Source organism: Lactuca saligna, chromosome 7 (assembly GCF_052625555.1).
Source record: "Lactuca saligna cultivar CGN05327 chromosome 7, ASM5262555v1, whole genome shotgun sequence".
Taxonomy (NCBI): Eukaryota; Viridiplantae; Streptophyta; class Magnoliopsida; order Asterales; family Asteraceae; genus Lactuca; species Lactuca saligna.
The window spans coordinates 137,837,094-137,860,003 of NC_136423.1; the positions used below are offsets into that span (position 1 = coordinate 137,837,094).

Genomic DNA, 22,910 nt, shown 5'->3' on the forward strand with positions numbered 1-22,910 from the left:
ACATCTTAGTCTAAAGCACAAGACCTCCAAGTTTAACTAAATGTCCAATAGGTCAAAAGTTAGTGGTCAACAGTTAAAGTCAATAATCAACTACCACTGACTATTGAGTCATGACTAGGTCCTTGGTTGCATCGTGGTCACTAAAAATAACACAATTATTGGGATCACTAGGGAACCGCATCATGGCCAGCCCTTGGTCACGCCACAATTCCACTGGCAGGATACTTAACTCATTAAGACCTTAATCTATTAAGTTAAAATCTCCTACTTTACATAACGCTTCCATACTTCCTCAAGGTCAATAAAAATCGTATGTTCATGGACATGCATACCCTATGCATATCTCTCTCACCATGCTAGATCAAAAATGGTAAAAATAAGGTCACAAATCCATGGATGGCACCAAATGGAGATTACAATTCAAATCCAACACATATAAAACTCCAGGGACCTTAGGGGACAATAAATTTGCAAACCTTGTTCCAAAGCTTCATCCAAATTTCACGAAATATACAAAACTACCTTAAAACTCAAGATTAAAAGAGTAATAAGCACAAAGTTAGAGTTCTGCAAACTTATAATGGTCCATAAATGCTCCAAATGTTGAATGTAGCTAGCTTCTTGCTTCTTTACTTCATTAAACACACATTCTAAAGGGTTTTAAGCATTCTAACACTCATATGGTGCACATGCAACCCTAGATGCTTTGGATATATGATTTCTCAAATTATACATGCATTTTCATTTTCCAAAGCATACACATACTAACTACCATGCAATTGACAATTGAACAATATGACTAGTAAAAAGCATTACTTTTTGTTATAGATAGTTAACTTTGGCCTTTAAAAGCTTATCACCTCAAGTATGATGCCTCAAATGCTTCACAAAGCACCACCAACAATGGAGGACTTGAGAGAGAGTTTCTTGCAAACTAAAATCGGCATATGAACTCCAAGAACATATGCGTATCCAATTTTTAGCTATAGGGTAACTTATATATATGTTAGAATACTAAGAGTCATGGTTAAACCCTGATCCATACCCTTGGGCTTATTATTTATGATCCATGATTTATATTGACCAACTCTTTATGGATTCATCCATAAACTTAGTCCATCATGTATCATAAGCCCAAACCATATATATATATATATATATATATATATATATATATATATATATATATATATATATATATATATATATATATATATATATAGTCAGTCCCTATTAATTTAATTAGTCTCTTGTGATCACTAAATTAATTCCAAATTAATTCTTGATCAACACTAACTAAATTATAAGATTTCTCAATATAATATACTTATAATATATTAGAAAATCATAAACAATCTCTCTCTCAAACGTCCATACTATCAAATTGTCCTGGTGAAATGCAACCCAAATAGACAATGCTAATCTTAGGTCAAGTATATACCAATTATAGTTATTGGCTTAGACACCTAATCTAACAGTCTCCTACTTGGATAAGTCTAATAACTATAACTGCAAGTACAACTTAAAAAACTGACTAGCAATTGTAGCTTTTAAAAGCCTCTGCCTCACTTTGACATGCCATTTAGATAAGGAATCATATGATCCTCTGTTCTTCAAGATATCAGTCGGACAAATGCATGGAACACAGTCATACTTATTGTCTAGCAGTTTGTTTCCCGATTTCCGATTTATTTGACAAAGAACTTAATCGAACACATCAATTTAGTTATAACCGGGCCCGACACATAAGTCAAAACAAAATCATCGAGGGGCCCAAGATATCGCTTTTAATCCTCCAAGAATTAAAAGGAACAAATAAACTTCGACATTATATGCTTGTACTAACTATTCGTTAAATCATACACAACAGTGTGTTTTATAACATCAAGTTACTGATGCGTTTTCACACTATCAATGTACAGCCAACTCATAGTCAACAACTTATATATCTTTGTTTTAAGACTTATATGATATTATCATCTCACGATCACTCGCGATAAATTCCATGAAGTGATTCAAGTGAGTGTAGGTTTAATCCAATACTCAAACCTTATGAGCACTCACGAATGTTATAGAAAACTTTTGCTATGTCTAAACACCTTAGACAATCTACAAGCCAAATTCGTGATAGTCTTGCCTCAATACCTACTTCCATAGTATGATCGACTGTGGACAGTTTGAATAATATAATTATTCTGGAAGTCAAAACATGCAAAATGAAACAATAGTAACAATTGACACAAGATAGTAACTTTACTCATAAATAAAACACCTTTTATTTAATCATCAAATGTCAATTACATTTTATCTATTACATGTTTCTAAAATAGCTATCTAATCATTAAAACTAATATCATCCTTCAGCCCAATTCTCCTTGCATGATGCAAATGCTTAACCCTACTCAGTCCCTTCGTGAGGGGATCTGTTGGGTTCTCATCTGTGACATCTCCAAAATCTCGGCCAGAAAACACCGATTTTTCATTTATGCTTTTAAAATAATTTCAGAGTAAATCCTTTTGATTTGAAAAAGTTGCGGAATTTGATCCCAAAAACAAAGTACGATAAAATAATATTTACCAAAGCATTTCATTAAGAACTGTATTTTCATTATATAATCAAAACTCAGGATGTCATGTCCAATACAGACCATAAAGCATAAACGATAACATTACAAGTCATTCAACAAATATATACATATACAGACTTATAATCAAAACAACTTGATGATTCATCCATCTTATGCCCTTGTGCCACTTCCTGTAATACAAATAAACTGAGTGGGTCAAGCTTGGGATCCTGGTGAGCATATAGGGTTTTCAACCCACAATAAATAATTATATTTAATTCCACCAACCAACAATAACCCAATTACTCATTCCCGTTATTCTCACTTTACGGCCCTAAAACAACTAACACAAGCGACCTAGTCTTAGAATATATCATCGGGGTGACAACACATGCATTCGGGGGTTTCCCTGCAATATATGTCAAATAAGGCAACCATGAGAGCGATGGAGTACAACGAATGAACACCCAAGTTCATTAACACCTACAGGTGGCGAAACTGCTATCGTTCCACAGGACTGTCTAGAAAAGTCTGTGGTCGTCATCTAAACTCCGCTAGATGACTAAATCAAAAACAACATCGAGGCCACTCATCTGTTTATCACACAACTATCTACCCATGTTCTACCCGACATATTAGTAGATAAAAATATATATTTTTATACATAGTTTAAAACCTGTATAGGATTCTCATTCAATACATATTCCAAACAACAGATGAGACACATACACATAACACGTATTTCATAGAGAATAAATCATATCTATGGGATAGCAGAAAGTGAATATAATTCACACATATAACAACAAAATATACAAATAACACGTATTTTGTATAAAATACTTCATAATTATGCGTTAGAAGAAAGTAACCACACACTCACTTGATCAGAGGACGATCGGACAGCACTACGACTTGTAGAAGTAGTATTCTTCAGCAGATCTGGAAGATCTTCACAAAAAATCAGGCTCCTCGCGGGCAGAGCTTTGGCTCAGGAATTGCACTTCTCGGGATCTTCGGGGCTTCGGGACTTGCTTCAGGGCTCGGGATTAATATCGGGGCTTCGGGATATTTCTGGCACGCAAAACGATGCAAAACGGGAGAAAGAGAAGAGAAATTGGCAAAAGAAGTCGGCTGCCCTCACATTACGCTGGGGTAATGCTCTACACGGGGCGTACGCCTCAGAAATTGTCATCGCTTACGTCATCGGAGCTCTTGAGTCTGAGGTGGTGCATGCATCGGGGTACGCTGGCTGTACAGCCCTATGCTCGGCGTAACCCGAATAAGTTTGGTGACTCCCCTTCGGATAATGTCGGATTTAATAATTAAATTTTAATTTTAATTATTTAATAAAATTCGAAAATTCATATCTTCTTCAACTATCTCCGTTTTCGACGTTCTTTATATCCACACGTATGTGAGACTACGCTCTACAACTTTCATTTAGACTCCGTCGGCTAATTATGACTTTTATTTTTATTATTTATTTTTACTAGGCCGGGACAGAAAAACTCTGTTATAAATTCATAACTTCTTCATCTGACGTCCGTTTTCGCCTATCTATTCATCGTTTCACTACAATTAACGAGATCTTCGATTCTTGTTTAGATTGTTTTGGCTGAAAACCGCTCGGTCTCAAATAGAGTATTCGGGCTGCATACTGCTAAGTCGAAACTTCGAAAAATCATAACTTCCTCATACGAAGTCAGATTTGGGTGTTCTTTTTATGCACGCTCTTGGTTTAATGAACTATACGACTTTAGTTTAGATCACTAAGGCTAAATATCGCTCTAACGTAAATTTCACTTTTTACGTCATTCAGCGTTGCCGGTTCTGTCGCGAAACTTCGACAGGTCATAACTTCTTCATTATAACTCGGATTTCAGCATTCTTTATATCTTCGGAATCCTTGTTTCAACTAATACATCGTTATGCAAAGATATCGGGCTTATCCCACACTTCAAATTTGACGCTTATTTTATTCTTAATTCATTAAATTATAATAAGTAAGAAAATAAACACATAATTCACATAATACTCAAATATTTCATCATTAATACTTCAAAAAGAGTTACATTGGTTAACCTAGACTATTACATCAATGATAATGCCTAGCCTGGAAACGCGGGCGTTCCATCGTCTGATGATACCCTCTTTACCACGAGGAGTCATTCTTCTATCTGATGTCTTATGAAGTGATATTTTATGTCGATGTGCCTAGATCTACCATGATCCCTTAGATCCTTAGCTAAGGCAACCGTACTATCGTTATAACAGAAAAGTTCCACATGCTCCTTTATAGCTGGTACAGTTCCAAGGTCTCCGATGAAGTTCTTCAGCCATATCGCCTCCTTCGACGCTTCACTTGTTGTTATGTACTCTGATTCGCATGTTAAATCAGCTACAGTCACCTGTTTGGAACTTTTCCAAGTTATTGCTCCTCCATTCATGGTAAATACCTAGCCCGACTGAGAGCGGAAATTATCTTTGTCGATATGAAAGTTGGCGTCACTATACCCCATCACTCTTAAGTCATCACTCCCACCAAGGGTAAGGACCCAGTCCTTAGTCCTCCTCAAGTACTTAAGAATGTTCTTTACCATAGTCCAGTGAGCTTTACCAAGATTCCTTTGATATCTGTTGACCATGCTCAAAGCAACGGCAATATTAGGGCGAGTACAAGTCATAATATACATGATCGAGCCAACCGTAGAAGCATATGGTACTCGACTCATCTCAACTATCTCAGCCTCTATACTCGGACTCTGAGTCTTACTCAGTTTGGTATTGCTTTGGATAGGTAAGTCACCTTTCTTGGAATTCTCCATGTTGAACCTCTTCAACACCCTATCCAAGTAGGTACTTTAACTAAGTTCAATTAGTCTTTTACTCATGTTTCTCAATATCCTTATCCCTAGGATATAGGTAGCTTCCCCAAGGTCCTTCATAGTGAAACACTTCCCAAGGTAGGATTTTACCTCCTTTAAGGTTGGGATTTCATTTCCTATGAGAAGTATGTCATCCACATACAAGACTAGAAAGCTCACTATGCTCCCACTAGCTTTAACATATACATAGAACTCATCCTCGCTTCTCGAAAATCCAAACACTTTGACTTTCTCATCGAAACAAAGATTCCATCTACGAGATTCTTGTTTCAATACATAAATGGATTTCTCAATCTTACATATTCTATTAGGGTACTTTGTATTGACAAAACCCTCTGGCTGATTCATGTAAACATCTTCAGCCAACTTCCCATTAAGGAAAGCAGTTTTGACATCCATTTGTCATATTTCATAGTCATGAAATGCAGCTATGGCTAGCATAACCCTTATAGATTTAATCGTCTCTACTGGTGAGAAGGTCTCGTTATAGTCAACTCCATGAGTTTAAGTAAAGCCCTTCTCAACCAGTCGCACCTTATATGTAAGTACTTTCCCATCCATTTCGGTCTTTTTCTTGAAGATTCATTTGCACCCGACTGTCTTACAACCTAGTACATTGTCAACCAAGTTCCAAACTTGATTGTCATACATGGACTAAATCTCGTTGTCCATTGCCTCTTTTCATCTTGCAGACTCGGGGCCTGCCATTGCTTCCTTGTAGTGTTTAGGTTCATCTAAATTTACCAGTATGCTATCACTGATAAATATATCACCTTCTGCAGTAATATGGAAACTATAAAACTCAGGTGGAACTATAATTCTACAAGAATGCATCAGAAGTACGGACTCATCAATCGGTTCAATAACAGTTTCCTCCTTAGGTTGATCGCTAGTTTTTGAGATTCCTTCATCGCTTGACTCTTGAAGCTCTTCAAGGTCAATTTGCCTCCCACTGTCCCCTTGGGATATGAGTTCTCTCTCATGAAAGACTCCTCTCCTCACAACGAAGACAACATTGTCAATCGGTCTATAAAAGAGATATCCAAAGGATTTCTGTGGGTCGCTGATGAAAATACAGTGCTCAGTGCGAGGTTCGAGCTTGTCATGAGTCTCACGTCTCAAGAAAGCCTCACAACCCCAAACCTTGATGTGTGCTAATGAGGGAACTTTTCCTGTCCACGTCTCATGAGGTGTTTTGGCAACCTTCTTAGTTGGTACTAGATTAAGGATATGGGTGGCAGTCTCTAAGGCATACCCCTTGAATGAGATAGGTAATGAAGCTCGACTCATCATGGAACGAACCATGTCCAACAAGGTTCGATTTCTCCTCTCAACCTCACCATTAAAATGTGGTGTCCTAGGTAGCGTCAATTGTGAAATAATTCCACAATCCTTAAGATAGTCTAGGAACTCGATACTACTCACCACCCCTAATCAGATCAGAGCATCTTAATCTTCCTGCCCAACTGATTCTCCACTTCTTGTTTAAACTCTTTGACTTGTACTCGCCCTTATCCTTAGGCAGTCTCTGGACATGTGCCCCTTGCCTCCACATCCGTAACATACTTTGTCATTATGCGTGCAGTCTTTGGAATGGTGACCAGTCCTCCCACACTTGTAACAAGTCATTTCTTCGTTGCACTTTCCACCATGCTTCTTCTTGCATCTATCACACCATCTTGCTTCACCTCCGTCTGCTCCTCCAAGCTTTGAGAATTTGCTTTCCTTGTTCGGCCTCGAAGATCCTTCAAACTTCCGCTTCTCTCCTACCTTATCTTTTTCTAGACCTTTTTCTCTTATCTGGGCCTCTACGTTCTTAGCTGCCCTAACAGTTGCTTTCAAAGTAGTTGCTATTTTGACCATTGGGCCAAAGTCAATGGGCAGTCCGTTAGCAAACCTATCAATCTTGGAGAGTTCAGTAGGCACCAAGTAGGGGAATAGCTTCATCCTTTCGGTGAATGCGGTGGCATACTCGTCAATACTCATCTTCCCATTCTTCAGGTTCTGAAACTCGTTGTTTAGGTCTATCAGATCTACCTCCGAGCAGTACTGCATTTTCAACTACTCCAAAAACTCTTCCCACGACATCCTTAAGGCTTCTCCTCGTGGCATCGTATCTGCCAATAGCTTCCACCAGCTCAAGACTCCAGCTTTCAGCTGTCTTACTGCGAAGACAGTCTTCTGTTTCTCATTACAGCTGCAGCTCTCAAACACCATCTCCATCTCAGAGATCCAATCCATAATCTCAACCGGCTTCGGGCTTCCTGAGAGACTTGGGGGTTTCGCACCCAAGAAATTCTTGTATATCCGCCCATCCTTGTTGTTTCTCCCTTCAGGGCCATCCCTTTGCTCACCTTGAGTCCCTACTTGACTCACTTGGCGGCTGTAGTTCCCTTCCTCTGATTGCTCGGGAACTGGCTCTATCGGTTCAACATGTACGGTAGGTTCGTCCCTATTCAACATTTGTCTCATTTCTTCCCTTTGTTCAGCCAACATAGCCCGAATCATGGCTTGAACTCCAGCCATGGTGACTGGATCAGGTGCAACTTCTTCTACAATAGGTATTTGCTGAACCACTGGGGGTTGGTTCCTGTTCCCATTTGCGTTTACGTTTCCGCTACGGGTTCTTGCCATCTTGATCTATACACCGAATAAGGTGAATCTAGATCTTAATTTAGGATTGACGTCTTAAATCATCCTTATCACCCCGAAACGTTTACATGCTAGTTCTAATATCGTAGTTAAACGCTTAGAATCCTAAACATATAAGGCTTCCAGATCCGGTCGGCAACAGACCATAGATCCGAACAAATAACAACATATCATGCACAAAGCATTTAGCACATAAAAGCAATTTAGGCATCATTCCTAAAATAAGCTAGTGCTCACACCTAACAATCATCGCTTAGCATTCTAAGTTTAAGTCTAGAAATAAATCCATATTCCTAGTTCGCTTAAACTAATGCTCTGATACCAACTGTGACATCCCCAAAATCACGGTCAGAAAAGACCGATTTTGTTTATGCTTTATAAAAATCAGAGTACTTCATTCTATAAAAAGGTTGCGGAATTTGTTCCCAGAAAAACACGATAAATACGTTATTAAAACATTTTCGAAGAAACGTATTTTTATTCATCTTAAAACATTTGGGATGTCATCGTTAATACAGAAACATAAGCATAAACAGAACTTACATTTATTTACACTAGTGATCTACATCTCTTTAAATCTCTCAGTGTAAAGTGACTTCATATCAACACCTGTGATATACATAAACTGAGTGGGTCCGGTTGGGAAACCTGGTGAGTACATAGGGTTTTCAACCCACAATAATATAATTGTTATGTTTAATCATCAAACAATTAACCCCATTACCCATCCCCGTTATCTTCTTTACTCTTAAGGATTTAACCTAAGAGTCGTCTATCCTGCATTTGTTTATTCCGAAGTCCCTTACTTCCAGGGTTATAGGACTGGCACTAAATCCATAGCTGCCGATGTTAGTTCGTAAAGCACTAATTCCATAGCTGCTATATCCTACTCATCGGGTACTAAATCCATATCTACCAGCGTTCAACAGGTACTAAGTCCATAGCTACCAATTCCTACATGTACTAAATCCATAGCTACCAGTGTCTAACTAATAGGTACTAAGTCCATAGCTATCAATTTCTAACAGGTACTAAATCCATAGCTACCAACGTCTGACATGTACTAAGTCCATAGCTACCGGTGTTTGTCCTATACGCACTAAGTCTATAGCTGCCAATGTATACTCACGTCATCTTCTATCTCTCATCATCTATCTACCCATCATCATACCCCACATATTCGTATATATAAAATACGTATACAGTTTAAATCCTTTAAAACATGTATAAAACGTTCATCCAACATAGACAGCAAGTATTCAGATAATATGCACACATAGCACGTAGTTTATATTAAATACTTCATATCTATGTGTAAGATGAAAGGGACTCTGCACTCACCTGATTAGGTGGTGATTCCGAACTCAGACAGCACTTCGTTATCTCAAAACAATTTTCCTCGACAAAACCTAGTATCAATACCACTAGGGTTTAGTTTTTAACGTTAACCACGACTAATTAATAGTCTAGCTATTATTATTATTATATAAGCGTTAAATAACACTCAATATAACTCATAATAATAGCCCAAATAATTATTTTAAGGTCCTAATAATGTTACTATAATTAAATAAAAGCTATATTAAATATAGTATAGGCATAACTCACTTACAATGGGTTTTTATTAAAAACCGGGCTTCGTTGGAGCAGCGTTTCTGAGCCGAAAGGTTTTCTTCTAGGAGCCGTCGGGCGCTCCGGGGCTTTCTTCTCGTGATAGGGAGGTTCCGTAGACTTGGGAGGGGTTTAGGGAGGCTAGAGAGAAGTTAGAGAGAGAAAGAGAGGCTTATGGTGTGAAGAAAATATGAGGAGTTCACCCTTGTATTTATAGGAGTTTTATAGTAAAGTAGCCTCTAAGCTTCGTCCGTAACTTTTGCATACGAGCTCCGTTTTTGTCTGTCTTTTTACCGTTGAGATCCTATTAATGAGATCTTCAACTTTTGTTTAGACATCGTTAGCTAATTCCCATTCTATCTCGGATTTACAAAACTGTATCGAATTCGCCGCGCTCGAAAAGTAGGGACTAAGCTTCGTCCATAACTTTCGCATACGAGCTCCATTTTTGTCTGTCTTTTTACCGTTGAGTTCCTATTAATGAGATCTTCAACTCTCATTTAGACCTCGTTGGCTAATTCTCATTCTATTTCGGATTTACAAAACTGTATCGAATTCGTCGCGCTCGAAAAGTAGCGACTAAGCTTCGTCTATATCTATCTCATACTATCTCCGTTTTCGACGCTCTTTATATCCATGCGTAGGTAAAAATAATATCCACAACTTTCATTTTGGCTCCGTCGGCTAAGTCTCGACCGATCATAAATTTAACAGTAGGAGGCGTTTAGACTGTTAAATGACCGCGAAGAATTCGTAACTCTTTCATACGAACTCCGTTTTCGTCCATCTTTTTACTGTTGAGTTCCTATTATTGAGATCTTTAACTCTCATTTAGGTCGCGTAAGCCAAAAACCGCTCGAACTAAAATTCGAGTTTCGGGCTGTACACTACTAAGCTGAAACTTTGAAAAATCATAACTTCCTCATACGAAGTCAGATTTGGGCGTTCTTTTTACGGATTTTCTCATTTTAACATACTTTACGACTTTGATTTATATAACTAAGGCTAAAAAGTCTTCTATCATAAATTCACTTTTTACGCTTCCCGGTGTCGTGCCGGTTTTGCCGTAAAACTTCGACGGGCCATAACTTCTTCGTTATAACTCAGATTTCGGTGTTCTTTATATGTACGGAAACCTTGTGACATATACTATAACTTGGTTAAAATTATTTATTCTAAATAATCTTTTGCCGAAAATTCGTTTTCGACCCATATTGCCTCTAAATTGACTAGCCTGGATCTACGGGCGTTACAATCCATCAAAACCTTTGAAGTTTTCTAAATTGTCTTATGATAGAAAATATGTCAAGTTATAATCATGTTTTGGACATTTTATAAGCATCGGAATGCTTCTAAAATGAAATAAGTTGGATTAGAGCAAGTAAAAATAAGCCTAGCTATAGGTGTGGAGCACCTTCTAGAAACTTTAGAGATCTTTAAACCGTAGTTCTTGGAATTTTCATAGAGTGTCCCACCTTTTGTAAATGGTTTAATATAACTTGTTTGATGCTAACTGTTTGATAACTCTTGTTAATTTTAGGAAAACTACCATTTTGCCATTTCTTATAATTTTTACGGAGAATGTGGTTATATATGTACTCTGATAAATAAAAATATTTTTACCATACGTCACACTTTAATTTATTTTGTCAAATATCATTTTGTGATTATTTTAAATTAAATCTTTTCTATATGTCATTTTATGTTTTTTTCAGTTTAATAAATTCCATGTAAAATTTAAATGTAATAATTGCAATAAATCTAAGAATAAATGGTGTTCAATTTCATTAAAAGAGTTATCTTCTAATTTCAAATTTTTTAAATTAAATCCCAATTAGTTTTCTTTATTTAATTATCTTAATCATCTGTTTAAATTTAAAAGAGAAAAAAAAAACACTTTAATTTTAATAATTCAATTTTTTTTCTTATAAATTCAAACTTTTCAAATAGTGAAACCTTCATATTTATTTTAATTTTAAATAAATTCATATAATACATAGATCTCACAACTAGTACTAGATATAGTTCATATTTTTGGCTATCCTAAGATTTCTAACATTCCATACATGAATTTACTTTGTTACTTCATTTTTTGTTCCAAAGAACTCGTAGTGTCTCTTTTGGATTGTTATCCCGTTGTCCCACATTCATTTTTTTGATATACCCATGCATATTGTGACATTATAAATTAAAGAAAATGAACTCTAAAAAATATGCAAGATATCCATGAATGTTCATTATCAAATTTTCTTCTTCCTTCCCCAAGATCTAACTATTAGTGTACATGATGTGTTACATATTTAGTATGTATTCTCAGCCTATTCTATAGCCCATTGTTGCCCATTTTACTTGTATATATTCTAATTAATGGAAGCTAAATCATTCATGGGAAAATAATAACAAGCATGGTTTTAGAGATTTAATATTCTTTTCTTATTTCTCTCTACAATCTTCTCCCTAATTCCCTCTCTAAACTGACGGCTTCTAACCTTAGAACCATCGGCCTCCATCTTCTTCCACAATCTCTATTCTTCTCATCTTCCTATCGATCACCATAAGAAACCAAAAACCCTATGGTGTCACATAACTCCAAGGCCTATGTTCCATTTCTCCTTGATCTTAATGAACTAAACTACGATTCTTGGTGCGAGTTATTTCAAACTCGAAGGATGGAAACAATGAATATTGTACAATCTTGACGTCGTTGTCAAGATGTAGATTTATGGTACTATGTATCAACCTCTCATGAACATGATTCTTAAACCTAATATAATCGCTCACTCCGTTTGGGTTAGTCTTAAAGTTCTTTTCGTGACAACAAGGATTCCAACTTCACTGAACTTGATGGTGAACTTTATAGCATGTCAATTAGTAACCTCACAATCTCTTAATATTGTCAACCCATCAAGACTATATCGGATCTCTTGGCTAATCTCGACTCACCCATACTGAAGAAGAATCTCATTACTTATCTCATCAATGGTAACCATAATATGAAAACATAGCCACTTTTCTTCGGCATTGAGATCCACTACCAACATGCCTTTAAACTAGATCAATGCAAACTATCAAGGAGGTTCGTCTCAACCAAAACCGACAATCGCATCCAATATATTTGAACCATTCTTTGGCTCCCATGATCCTTCAAACCACTACTCCCAACCACCCCCTTCAATGCTACTAGTCAAAAAACAACTGATGTGGTCAACATAAGAACCAGTAATGTCATGACTACTGTCGACCTCCGACTTCTCCTATCGGTTCCCCTCATGCGTTGTTGCCTAGGCAACTATACTCACTACCTTGGCAGCCATCTAGTTGTCCCATATCACCCACTTGGTCCATTCCATGCCAGCCCAACAACAATAACAACAACAGTGACGGCCCACTACTCCTCCGTAAGCCTATAACATCCTCGACCCATCTCCTTATCCGGCCCAATAGCCACTTTTCATCCACCCGAAAACAGCCCAATCTTCCACATCTAGCTTTACACCACCTTGTCATTGTTTCCCTCATCTTCAATCAGATCAATCTGTCCATCTTGCTCAACCGTATAGCTCTATGTCTCTCAATGATGCAAATTGGTACATGGAAATCGGCACCACCTGACACCTTGCCTTTGATACATGTAAACTTACTTCTTTTTGTAATATTAGTCATTTTAATTTTGTCTTATTGGCAGTAGTCAATCTATACTCGTCTCTTACACAGGACACACTCACCTTCATACCCTCATCGACCCTTACATCTCCATAATGTCCTTGTTATAATTATCTTAATTAAAAATCTCATATCTACGCAAAAATCTACCACTGAAAACCAAGTTACTATTGAATTTGATCTTTATGGTTTCTATGTGAAGGATATTCCTACTTTCATATTCTACTTAGATGTGACAGCTCTTGTGACCGCTATCTAGCCATTCCACCATCTCGCATTCCCTTTGCATTTCTTTCTAGTAGCTCAGTTATATGGAATCAAATACTTGATCATGTGGGATCAAATATTCTTAATTCTTTATTTTCCAAAATGTTTATTGCATGTAATAACGACACTAACTCTCCTATACGCCATGCTTATCAACTAGGAAAAACAATACGTTTACCTTTTTCTAGTTCTTTGTCTACTGTTTTTAGTGTGTTTGACATTGTTCATTCTGATTTATGTCAATCGCATATTCCTTACACCAGTGGCATACATTATTATATATTGTTTCTTAATCATTTTTCTTACTTCCTTTGGGTGTGTCCTTTTCATAAAAAAATCAACATTTTTGACAAATTCCTTCATTTTCAAGATCTTACTTCTAAAAAAAACTTGGGTTCTTGTTCTTAGGCCTCATAGGACTATGAAAAAACCCCTAACCTAATTGTGAAACCAGCTACCATACGTAATGTCCTCAGCCTTGCGACATCTTGTAATTGTCCCATTCATCAAGTTGATGTCAAGAATGCTTTCTTACACTGTCAGTTGAACGAGACAATATACATGCACCACCACATGATTTTTGAGACTCGTGGAATCAGGATTATGTTTGTCATCTTCATAAATCTCTATATGGTCTCAAAGGCACCTCAGTCTTGTTTCCATAAATTTGTCACATACATCACCTTTATCGGTTTCTCTCATAGCCGCTCTGATTCTTCATTTTTTTGTAAGGGGTAGGATTTAGTATACTTATTACTATACGTCAACGACATCATCTTGACAGCCTTTTCTACTCAGATTCTCAGACACGTCATTTATTTGTCGAATGTTGAGTTTGCCATGGCAGACCATGTGGACTTATCGTATTTTTTAGGCATTGTAACGACTAGAGATAACAATTCCCTTTTTTATCTCCCAGTGATTATATGCAATGGAACTTTTAGAGCGTGCAAATATGTTGAGTTTCAATACATTTCATACACCATAGGACACTCAGTCCAAACTTGATCTCTCGGGTCCTCCTATTGTCGATCCTACCCTCTACAAGAATCTTGTTGGTGATCTTCAATATCTCAACTTCATGCGACCCGACCTTTTATATGATGTTCATAAGATATACCTATTCATGCATTATCCCTAAGAACCTCACTTACATTCCATTAAATGCATCCTATGATATGTCAAGGGCACATTAGATCATGGTCTTCAGTTACACCACTCCACGACATTGGGTCTCATTGCTTATTAAGATGTAGACCAGATCGGTTACCCAAGTATACGATGGTCTACTAGTGGTTACTGTGTTTTTTTTTTTTGACAATCTTCTATCATGGTCGTCAAAGTGTCAATCCATTGTCTCTAGATCGAGTGTTGAAGCTAAATATCGTGGTGCTACCAATGTTGTAGCTGAAACTTGTTGGCCTCAAAATCTTTTACGGAAACTAATTTCATCTCTTGGCAAAGATACTATTGTGTATTGTGACAATTTTAGTACATTTTACTTATCCATGTTAGACGTTATATGTATTTTCATGCTAAATCTTTGTTAGCCCAAGTATTATGTTCTTTAGTTAGCCTACTATTGTACATTTGAGCCCAATTGTTTATGTCTTATATATATATATATATTACATGTAAAGGCTTGTTGCCTTTTCATAGGAAATTATGTTCTGTAACATGGTATCAGGCTACTATCATCCCTAACTCTAGTCGATCCTTTCCTGTGGTTGTCATCTTATTCTATTCTACTACATCTATTCTTCTCTCTGATTTCCTCAAAGCTTCTCCTTTCTCTTTTTTCATTATAACTGGATCTTCTTCTACTCCTAAACTTTCTCCCAATGATAAAATTTATGGGATAACCAACATTAAATCTTATGTTCCCCTTCTTCTTGATCTCAACCACTTGAATTATGACTCCTGGAAAGAACTTTTTAAAACTCATTGCATTGAATACAAAGTCTATGGTCATCTTGATGGCACTTCTAAGATTGATGATGATCCAGAATGGGAGACGGTTGACAATATTTTCAAGCAAGGGTTTGTTTCATGACCATAAAGAGACAAAAATATGGAATTAGATGATGAACTTCGTATCATCACCATTGGAGACTCTTTAGTTATGGAGTATTGTACTCACATAAAATCCATCTCCGACCATTCTTCTAACACTGAATCCTCGATACCTGAAAGAAGCATAGTTATTTATGCCATCAATGGCTTATCTTCGAAATTTGCTCACGTCATCACCACCATCAGACACCAGAAGACGTTTCCCACCTTCCTTGAGATGCACTCCATGCTCACACTTGAAGAACGATCCATGATTAAAGATCACTTACCCTAATTTCAAGCTTAACACTAAGATAATGTATCATTACCCACTGTTCTCGCAACAGAGCACCAAAATCGGCCCTCTAATTCTCGATTTGGCAATTCAGGGAGTAGAGGTGATGGCTGAAATCAATGAGGCGGTAGTAGAGGCGATCTAAATGGCGACAGAAGTGGAGGACGACAAGGCAGGTACGATGCCGGTGGGTTTTGTTGCGGTCCAAACAATTGGGGAGGGCAGCTTTTACCCTTGGTCGACGTCGCAAGGTCAAAAGCAGCATCATGGGCTGTTGCCATATCCAACGACCCATCAGGCTCAATGGCCTAATAGTGAAAATTCCACATTCCCTCAATATTGGCCCACTTCGAATCTAGCTTCAGCTCATCATCATGTTTTTTCTCCATGGCACAACATCCCAATAACCAACCCAATAGCTGGTAGTGATTTCAATACCCGAATAATATGCATCAACTGACTGCCTTATTGTAAGCCTTCAATACTATGACCCTTCAAGATCCATGCAATGCATATTGTTACACGGACACTGTGGAAACCGTGCACCTTCACGCCGATTCAGGTACTCTCAAGTCTTTTAGCAATACGTGCAACAATTCAAATTTATCGATATTAGTCGGCGATGTATCTTGTCTTCCGATCACTAAACTTGCTCAATCTCATATTCATTTAAATCCTTTTCATACTCTTGTAAAAAATATTCTTATTACACCACAAATTATTAAAAATCTTATTTATGTACGCCAATTTACTCGTTATAAAAAATGTTCTATTGAATTTGACGAGTTTAGTTTTTCTATGAAGGATTTTCGCACCAAACGCATCCTCCTTCGATGTGATAGAAAGAGTGATCTCTATCCAGTGTCCACCTTTTTCAGTTTCAACTCTTCCTTGTGGAACCAACAACTTGGTCACCCCGGTCAACCCATATTCAACTATTTAATTTCTAGCAAATCTATTTCATGTAATAAAAAGGATTCTCCTTTAGTTTGTCATGCTTGTCAACTTGGCAAGAATACTTGTTTGTCATTTCAATTATCTAAAAGTCATGTTTCGTTTCCATTTCAAGTTGTACATTTTGATGTGTTGACTTCACCATTACAAAGTCACAGTGGAATAAAATATTATGTTATTTTTCTCGATCAATTTTCTCATTTTGTGTGGGTTTATCCTCTTAGATTAAAATATGGTGTATTCTCTAAATTCCTTCACCTCTGTGCCTATGTCTAAAATCATTTTCAAAAACAGACATCCAAACATTTCAATGTAACAATGGTAAAGAGTACAACAATGCTCAATTTCATCAATTGTGTGACTCTAATGGTATACACATGTGTTTCTTGTACCCTTACACTTCCCAACAAAATAGAACATATGAATGCATGCTTCGTACTCTAACTATGATGCGTACTCTGCTGTTTCACCTAGTCCTCGCAACTACTCTCAAGCCTTTCAAGATCCTAACTTGTTAAATGCCATGAAAGATGAATAGCATGCACTTATTTCTAACGGAACTTAGGTACCTGTATATCCACCTTCCAATGTTAATGAGGTTAAGTATATTTGGTTGTTCAAAAAGAAACTTAATGCAGATGGATTTTTACCTCGATACAAGGCGCATTTGGTTGCAAATGGTCGTAGTCAGCATCCAGGCATTAACTGTGATGAAGCATTTTGTCTAGTTGTTAAACCGGCTACTATTAGTATTGTTCTCAGTCTTGTTGTCTCCCATCACTAGTCTATTCATCAGCTGGATGTGAAGAATACGTTTCTTCATGGTCACCTTCAAGATATCGTCTATATTCACCAACCACTAGGTTTTCAAAACCTGTCACTTCCTAATCATCTTTATCTTTTACAGAAATCACTTTATGGTCTCAAACAGACCCCTAGAGCGTGGTACCATAGATTTGCTCAGTTTATCACTCGATTTGGATTCATCAATAGCAAATATGATTCCTCTCTTTTCATTTACAGACGGGGAGATCATAATGCCTACCTTCCTCTTTATGTTGATGATATTGTGTTAACTGCTTCTTCCACAAGTCTTCTTCAGCATGTCATCACCACCTTGAGTTCAAAATTTCTGATGACTGACTTGTGCTCCTTAAATTACTTTCTTGGTATTTCGGTCACTAGAGATCGTCATGGAATGTTTCTATCTTAACAAAAAAATGCTATAGAAATTCTAGCCTGTGCAAAGATGTCTAATCGCAAACCTGCTCGAACTCCAATTGTAACTACTGCCAAATTTGTTGGTACAGGCCCCCCAGTTGAGGACCCGACTCTATATCGTAGTCTTGCAGGTGCTCTTCAATACCTAACATTCACTAGCCCATACATTTTATATGTTGTTCAGCAAGTCTGCCTCTACATGCATGACCCTCGAGAGCCTCATTTTGCTATTCTCAAACGGATTCTACCATATATTCAGGGTACCTAGACTCATGGTTTACAATTATATGTTTCTCCAGCTCGTGGCCTCATTGCTTATTCAGAAGTTGATTGGGCTAGTTGCCCCACCTCTAGACTTTCCACTTCTGGATAATGTGTTTTTCTGTGTCAAAACTTACTCTCATTGTCTTCTAGACGACAGGGACTATTTCGAGATCTAGTGTTGAGGCAGAGTATCGAGGGGTTGCAAACGAAGTAGCTGAAACAAGTTGGATTCGCAATTTATTACGAGAATTGTCTTATCATCCTCTCACTGCCACTCTAATCTTCTGTGATAACATTGGCACAGTATACTTATCTACTAATCTTGTTCAGCACCAACTCACCAAACACATAGAGATTGATATTCGCTTTGTTCGCGATAAAGTTGCTTTGGGTCAAATTTGTGTCCTTCACATTCCCTCATCGTCTCAATATGTTGACATCTTCACTAAAGGACTCCCATCTTCTTTATTTCTTGACTTCAGATTTAGTCTGAACGTTCGTTCAAGACCCTCCGCTCAGCCTATGGGGGGATGTTAGACGTTATATGTATTTGTATGCTAAATCCTTGTTAGCCCAAGTATCATGCTCTTTAGTTAGCCCACTGTTGTACATCGAGCCCAATTGTTTGTCTTATATGTATAATACATGTAAAGGCTTGTTTCTTCTTCATGGGAAATTATGTTCTGTAACAATCTGCTAATCAAGTATAACACGTACACCAACACACCAAGCATATTAAGATTGACATGCACTTTGTTTGAGATAAGGTTGCAAACGGTCAGATTAGAGTTCTCCATGTTCCCTCCTCTTCGGTATGCAAATATCTTTATGAAAGGGCTACCGACTTCGATCTTGACGAAAGCACTACTGACTTCATTGTTCTCTGACTTTCGGTCCAGTTGAAGTGTTTCCTGTTGATCTCCCGCTCAAATTGCAGGGGCGTATTAGTGTGCAAATGGTGTTATATATTTAGTTTGTATCCTCAACCCATTGTTTAGCCCATTCTAGCTCATTGTATTTGTATATATTCAACGCAACCGACTCAGCCATTGTTCCAACTAGATTTAGATGCCAACTTCTCCGAAATGTTTGTAAAAATGCATCTTTGACTTATTTCGATATGCTTTCCTTTTGATGTTCAAAAGAGGGAGTCACATACCACAAAAATAAGAACTAAATGCACGACATTAGGTGTGAATATTTTTATTTTTAATTACAACTGTGAAAAAATTTATGACTTGTAAATACAAGCATCTACACTTTGTAAATTCGAATAATTTGACAAACATTTACATGTCTACCTTAACAATGAAGAAAAGAACTTTGTATAGATAGCATATTTTGTTTTGATGAACATTTGTAACTTGTTCCTTTCAATCATCTGAAGCCCAATTTTATTCGAAGAAAGTACAAGGAAAAACCTAAAGAAATTCTGGGATCTTGAAAACAGTGGGCAAATAAATCCTTCTATTTGTTTCAAACAATGAAGACAATTAGCTATCGATCTTGTCACCTTGATTAACATTTAGCTTTTGGATAGAAAAGCAAAGTGAGGCAAATCCTTTAAAAAGGAGGATATTCACCAATGTCTCTATCGCCAAGTCAACACCAAACACTTCCGTATCTTTTTCTAAAGATTTTAAAGTTATTTTGTCACCATGTGCGATGCTACTTGCTTAATTGTATATATAGCGATGATAATTCATTCAATTCACAACATCAGTTTTCTTGAAAATGGAGTTGAAGATATTACAACAGTATATATTAGGAGGAATTGTAGCTACTTGGTTGGGTTTTGCTTTGATCTATTTCTTGGGTGTGAAAAAGAGCAAACCAGATGATGGTTTGGATTTGCATAAACAAACCAATGAGTTAGTTAGGACTCAACCACGAAATGATGGAGCCATTGACGTCATCATTGTTGGTGCAGGTGTCGCTGGTGCAGCCCTTGCCTATAGTCTTGGCAAGGTATATATGCTTATATATCTTCATCGTTTCTACCATTTACTTCCATATTAAGCTTTTATGGTGATGAAAACCAAATAAATAAAATTACAAACAAAGAAAAAAGAATTGTGAGTAATTTGTCTAGTTCCATGGGTTGTAGGATGGAAGACGAATTCTTGTCATAGAGAGAGATCTTGGATTGCAAGATAGAATTGTTGGCGAATTGCTCCAACCTGGTGGCTACATAAAATTGATCAACTTGGACTTAGAAGGTACGTAAATAACTTAGCCACAAGTTCTAGAAAACCATTTAAAAGGTGTTGAGCCTCTTAGAAGCTAGACTTTGGATATGACCATGTCTATCTAACGTGAGACACTAACACGTACGTTCAAACATTGTATATTACATGTGTTTCAGATTGTGTAGAAGACATTGATGCTCAAAAGGTGTTTGGCTATGCTTTGTTCAAGGATGATAAAAGCACTAGCTTAGCTTACCCATTAAAGAAGTTCACGAGAGATGTCGCAGGTAGGAGTTTTCACAACGGGCGATTCGTTCAACGGATGCGTGAGAAGGCTGCAACAGTCCCAAAGTAATCATCTTTACCTTCAATTCAGACTCCATTTTCATATTCAATTCCATAACAAGTATCGTTATACTTTCAGTGTGAGGCTCGAACAAGGAACTGTGACATCTCTTGTTGAAGAGAAAGGGGTTGTCAGAGGTGTTCGCTATAAGACCAAAGCTGGACAAGACATCACGGCTAATGCACCACTTACTATTGTATGCGATGGCTGTTTCTCAAATCTCAGACGAGGTTTATGCAAACCTGAGGTGAGCATAAATGCATAGCCTTTGTAGTCTCTGTATATGTTGAAGTCTAATATATATATGCTCTCTTCGTAAGGGTCTTTTGGAAAGAAAATCTAGGACTCCACATGTCTAACAACCATCTTTCAAAGATGTTTGCATGCATGTAAGTTTACGTGTTAATTAAGAGTCTCATGATTAAGGTATCTGTAGGTAGATATTCCATCTTCTTTTGCTGCGTTGCTTTTGAAGAACTGTGAAGCTCCATACCCGAATCATGGACACGTTATTTTAGCAGACCCTTCACCAATCTTGTGCTATCGTATCAGTAGTACGGAGATTCGGTGTTTAGTTGATATCCCTGGGAAGAAGATCCCTTCAGTTGGAAATGGTGAAATGGCCCTTCATTTAAAGACTAACGTGGCTCCTCAGGTACACAATATATGCAAAACCTCTTCCCTTTGTATCTTTATTTACTAGTTTTTACTCCCGTTAATGATGTTTTTTGTACTTTTTTAAGATCCCACTTGAGCTGCGAGGTGGATTCATTGCTGCAGTGGATGAAGGAAAGATAAAAACAATGGCTAATAGAAGTATGCCAGCTGCTCCACAACCCACCCCAGGAGCAATCTTACTTGGGGATTCATTCAACATGAGACATCCCTTGACAGGAGGAGGAATGACAGTTGCTTTATCTGATGTTGTGATTGTTCGTGATCTTCTCCGACCTCTTGCAACGTTAAATGACACAATTGCCCTCTGCGAGTACATGAACTCCTTTTACAAATTGCGCAAGGTCATACATATATGTATATATGATCATTATATCATCTCTTCTTAAGGACGACTCGGTAGTTATCTAACTAACAAAAGTAAAGTTATATTGTGTTGTTTTCAGCCTGTGGCATCTACAATTAACACGTTAGCTGGAGCCCTATACAAAGTGTTTTCTGCATCACCTGATGAAGCAAGAACAGAATTGCGTCAAGCATGTTTTGATTACTTGAGTCTTGGTGGTATGTTCTCAAGTGGGCCCATTGCGCTATTGTCGGGTTTGAATCCGAAGCCATCAAGCTTGGTTCTTCATTTCTTTTCGGTTGCCATCTTCGGTGTTGGCCGCTTGTTACTTCCATTTCCTTCACCACAACGCACGTGGCTAGGTGTTAGATTGATCATGGTGGGTATCCTCACCTGCGAGGCTTTTTGAATGAAAGAAATCGCAATGCCATGCCATTTTCTCTTTAATTTTGTAGCAAAAGTTTAGTTGAAGAGTATCTAATAATTTTATGAATGTTTATCTTTTTAATCGCAGGATGCATCGAGTATCATTTTCCCCATCCTAAAAGCTGAAGGCGCTGCACAAATGTTATTATCGTCTCCAACAAATCCAGCGTATTATAAATCACCTTTTTAGCATTAAATCAAGGGGTTCAAAAATGTACACATTCTGTAAAGTTTTTTTTGTTATTAATCTTTTTAGTTACTTCATGATAATGGATCTTTTTATCGAAGATTGTGAAATGCATTCTGATTACATATTTGTTTGTTATCATCATTGTAAATAGATTGATGATATCGATTTGGGTTCTTTATTTTGTTTTTGTTGATTAACTTTTTGGTCTGTAACAAATAATCTTAAAAATTTTTAAATTGAGTTTCAAATCAAGTATTTACGAGATTCTTGTTTTTGGCGTTCAAGGGAAGGTGGAAGGTGGATT

General features: G+C 37.2%; 1 protein-coding gene across 1 annotated transcript; it reads left to right on the forward strand.

The window, feature by feature from the left end:
• The first annotated feature begins 20,168 nt into the window (after positions 1–20,168).
• On the forward strand, positions 20,169–22,606 carry LOC145004049 (squalene monooxygenase SE1-like). Its single transcript, XM_078962949.1, has 8 exons — positions 20,169–20,402; positions 20,542–20,653; positions 20,800–20,974; positions 21,048–21,216; positions 21,406–21,624; positions 21,713–21,988; positions 22,091–22,369; positions 22,505–22,606. Exons 1-8 carry the CDS (start codon positions 20,169–20,171, stop codon positions 22,604–22,606), a joined length of 1,566 nt encoding a protein of 521 aa, XP_078819075.1.
• The last annotated feature ends 304 nt before the right edge of the window (positions 22,607–22,910 follow it).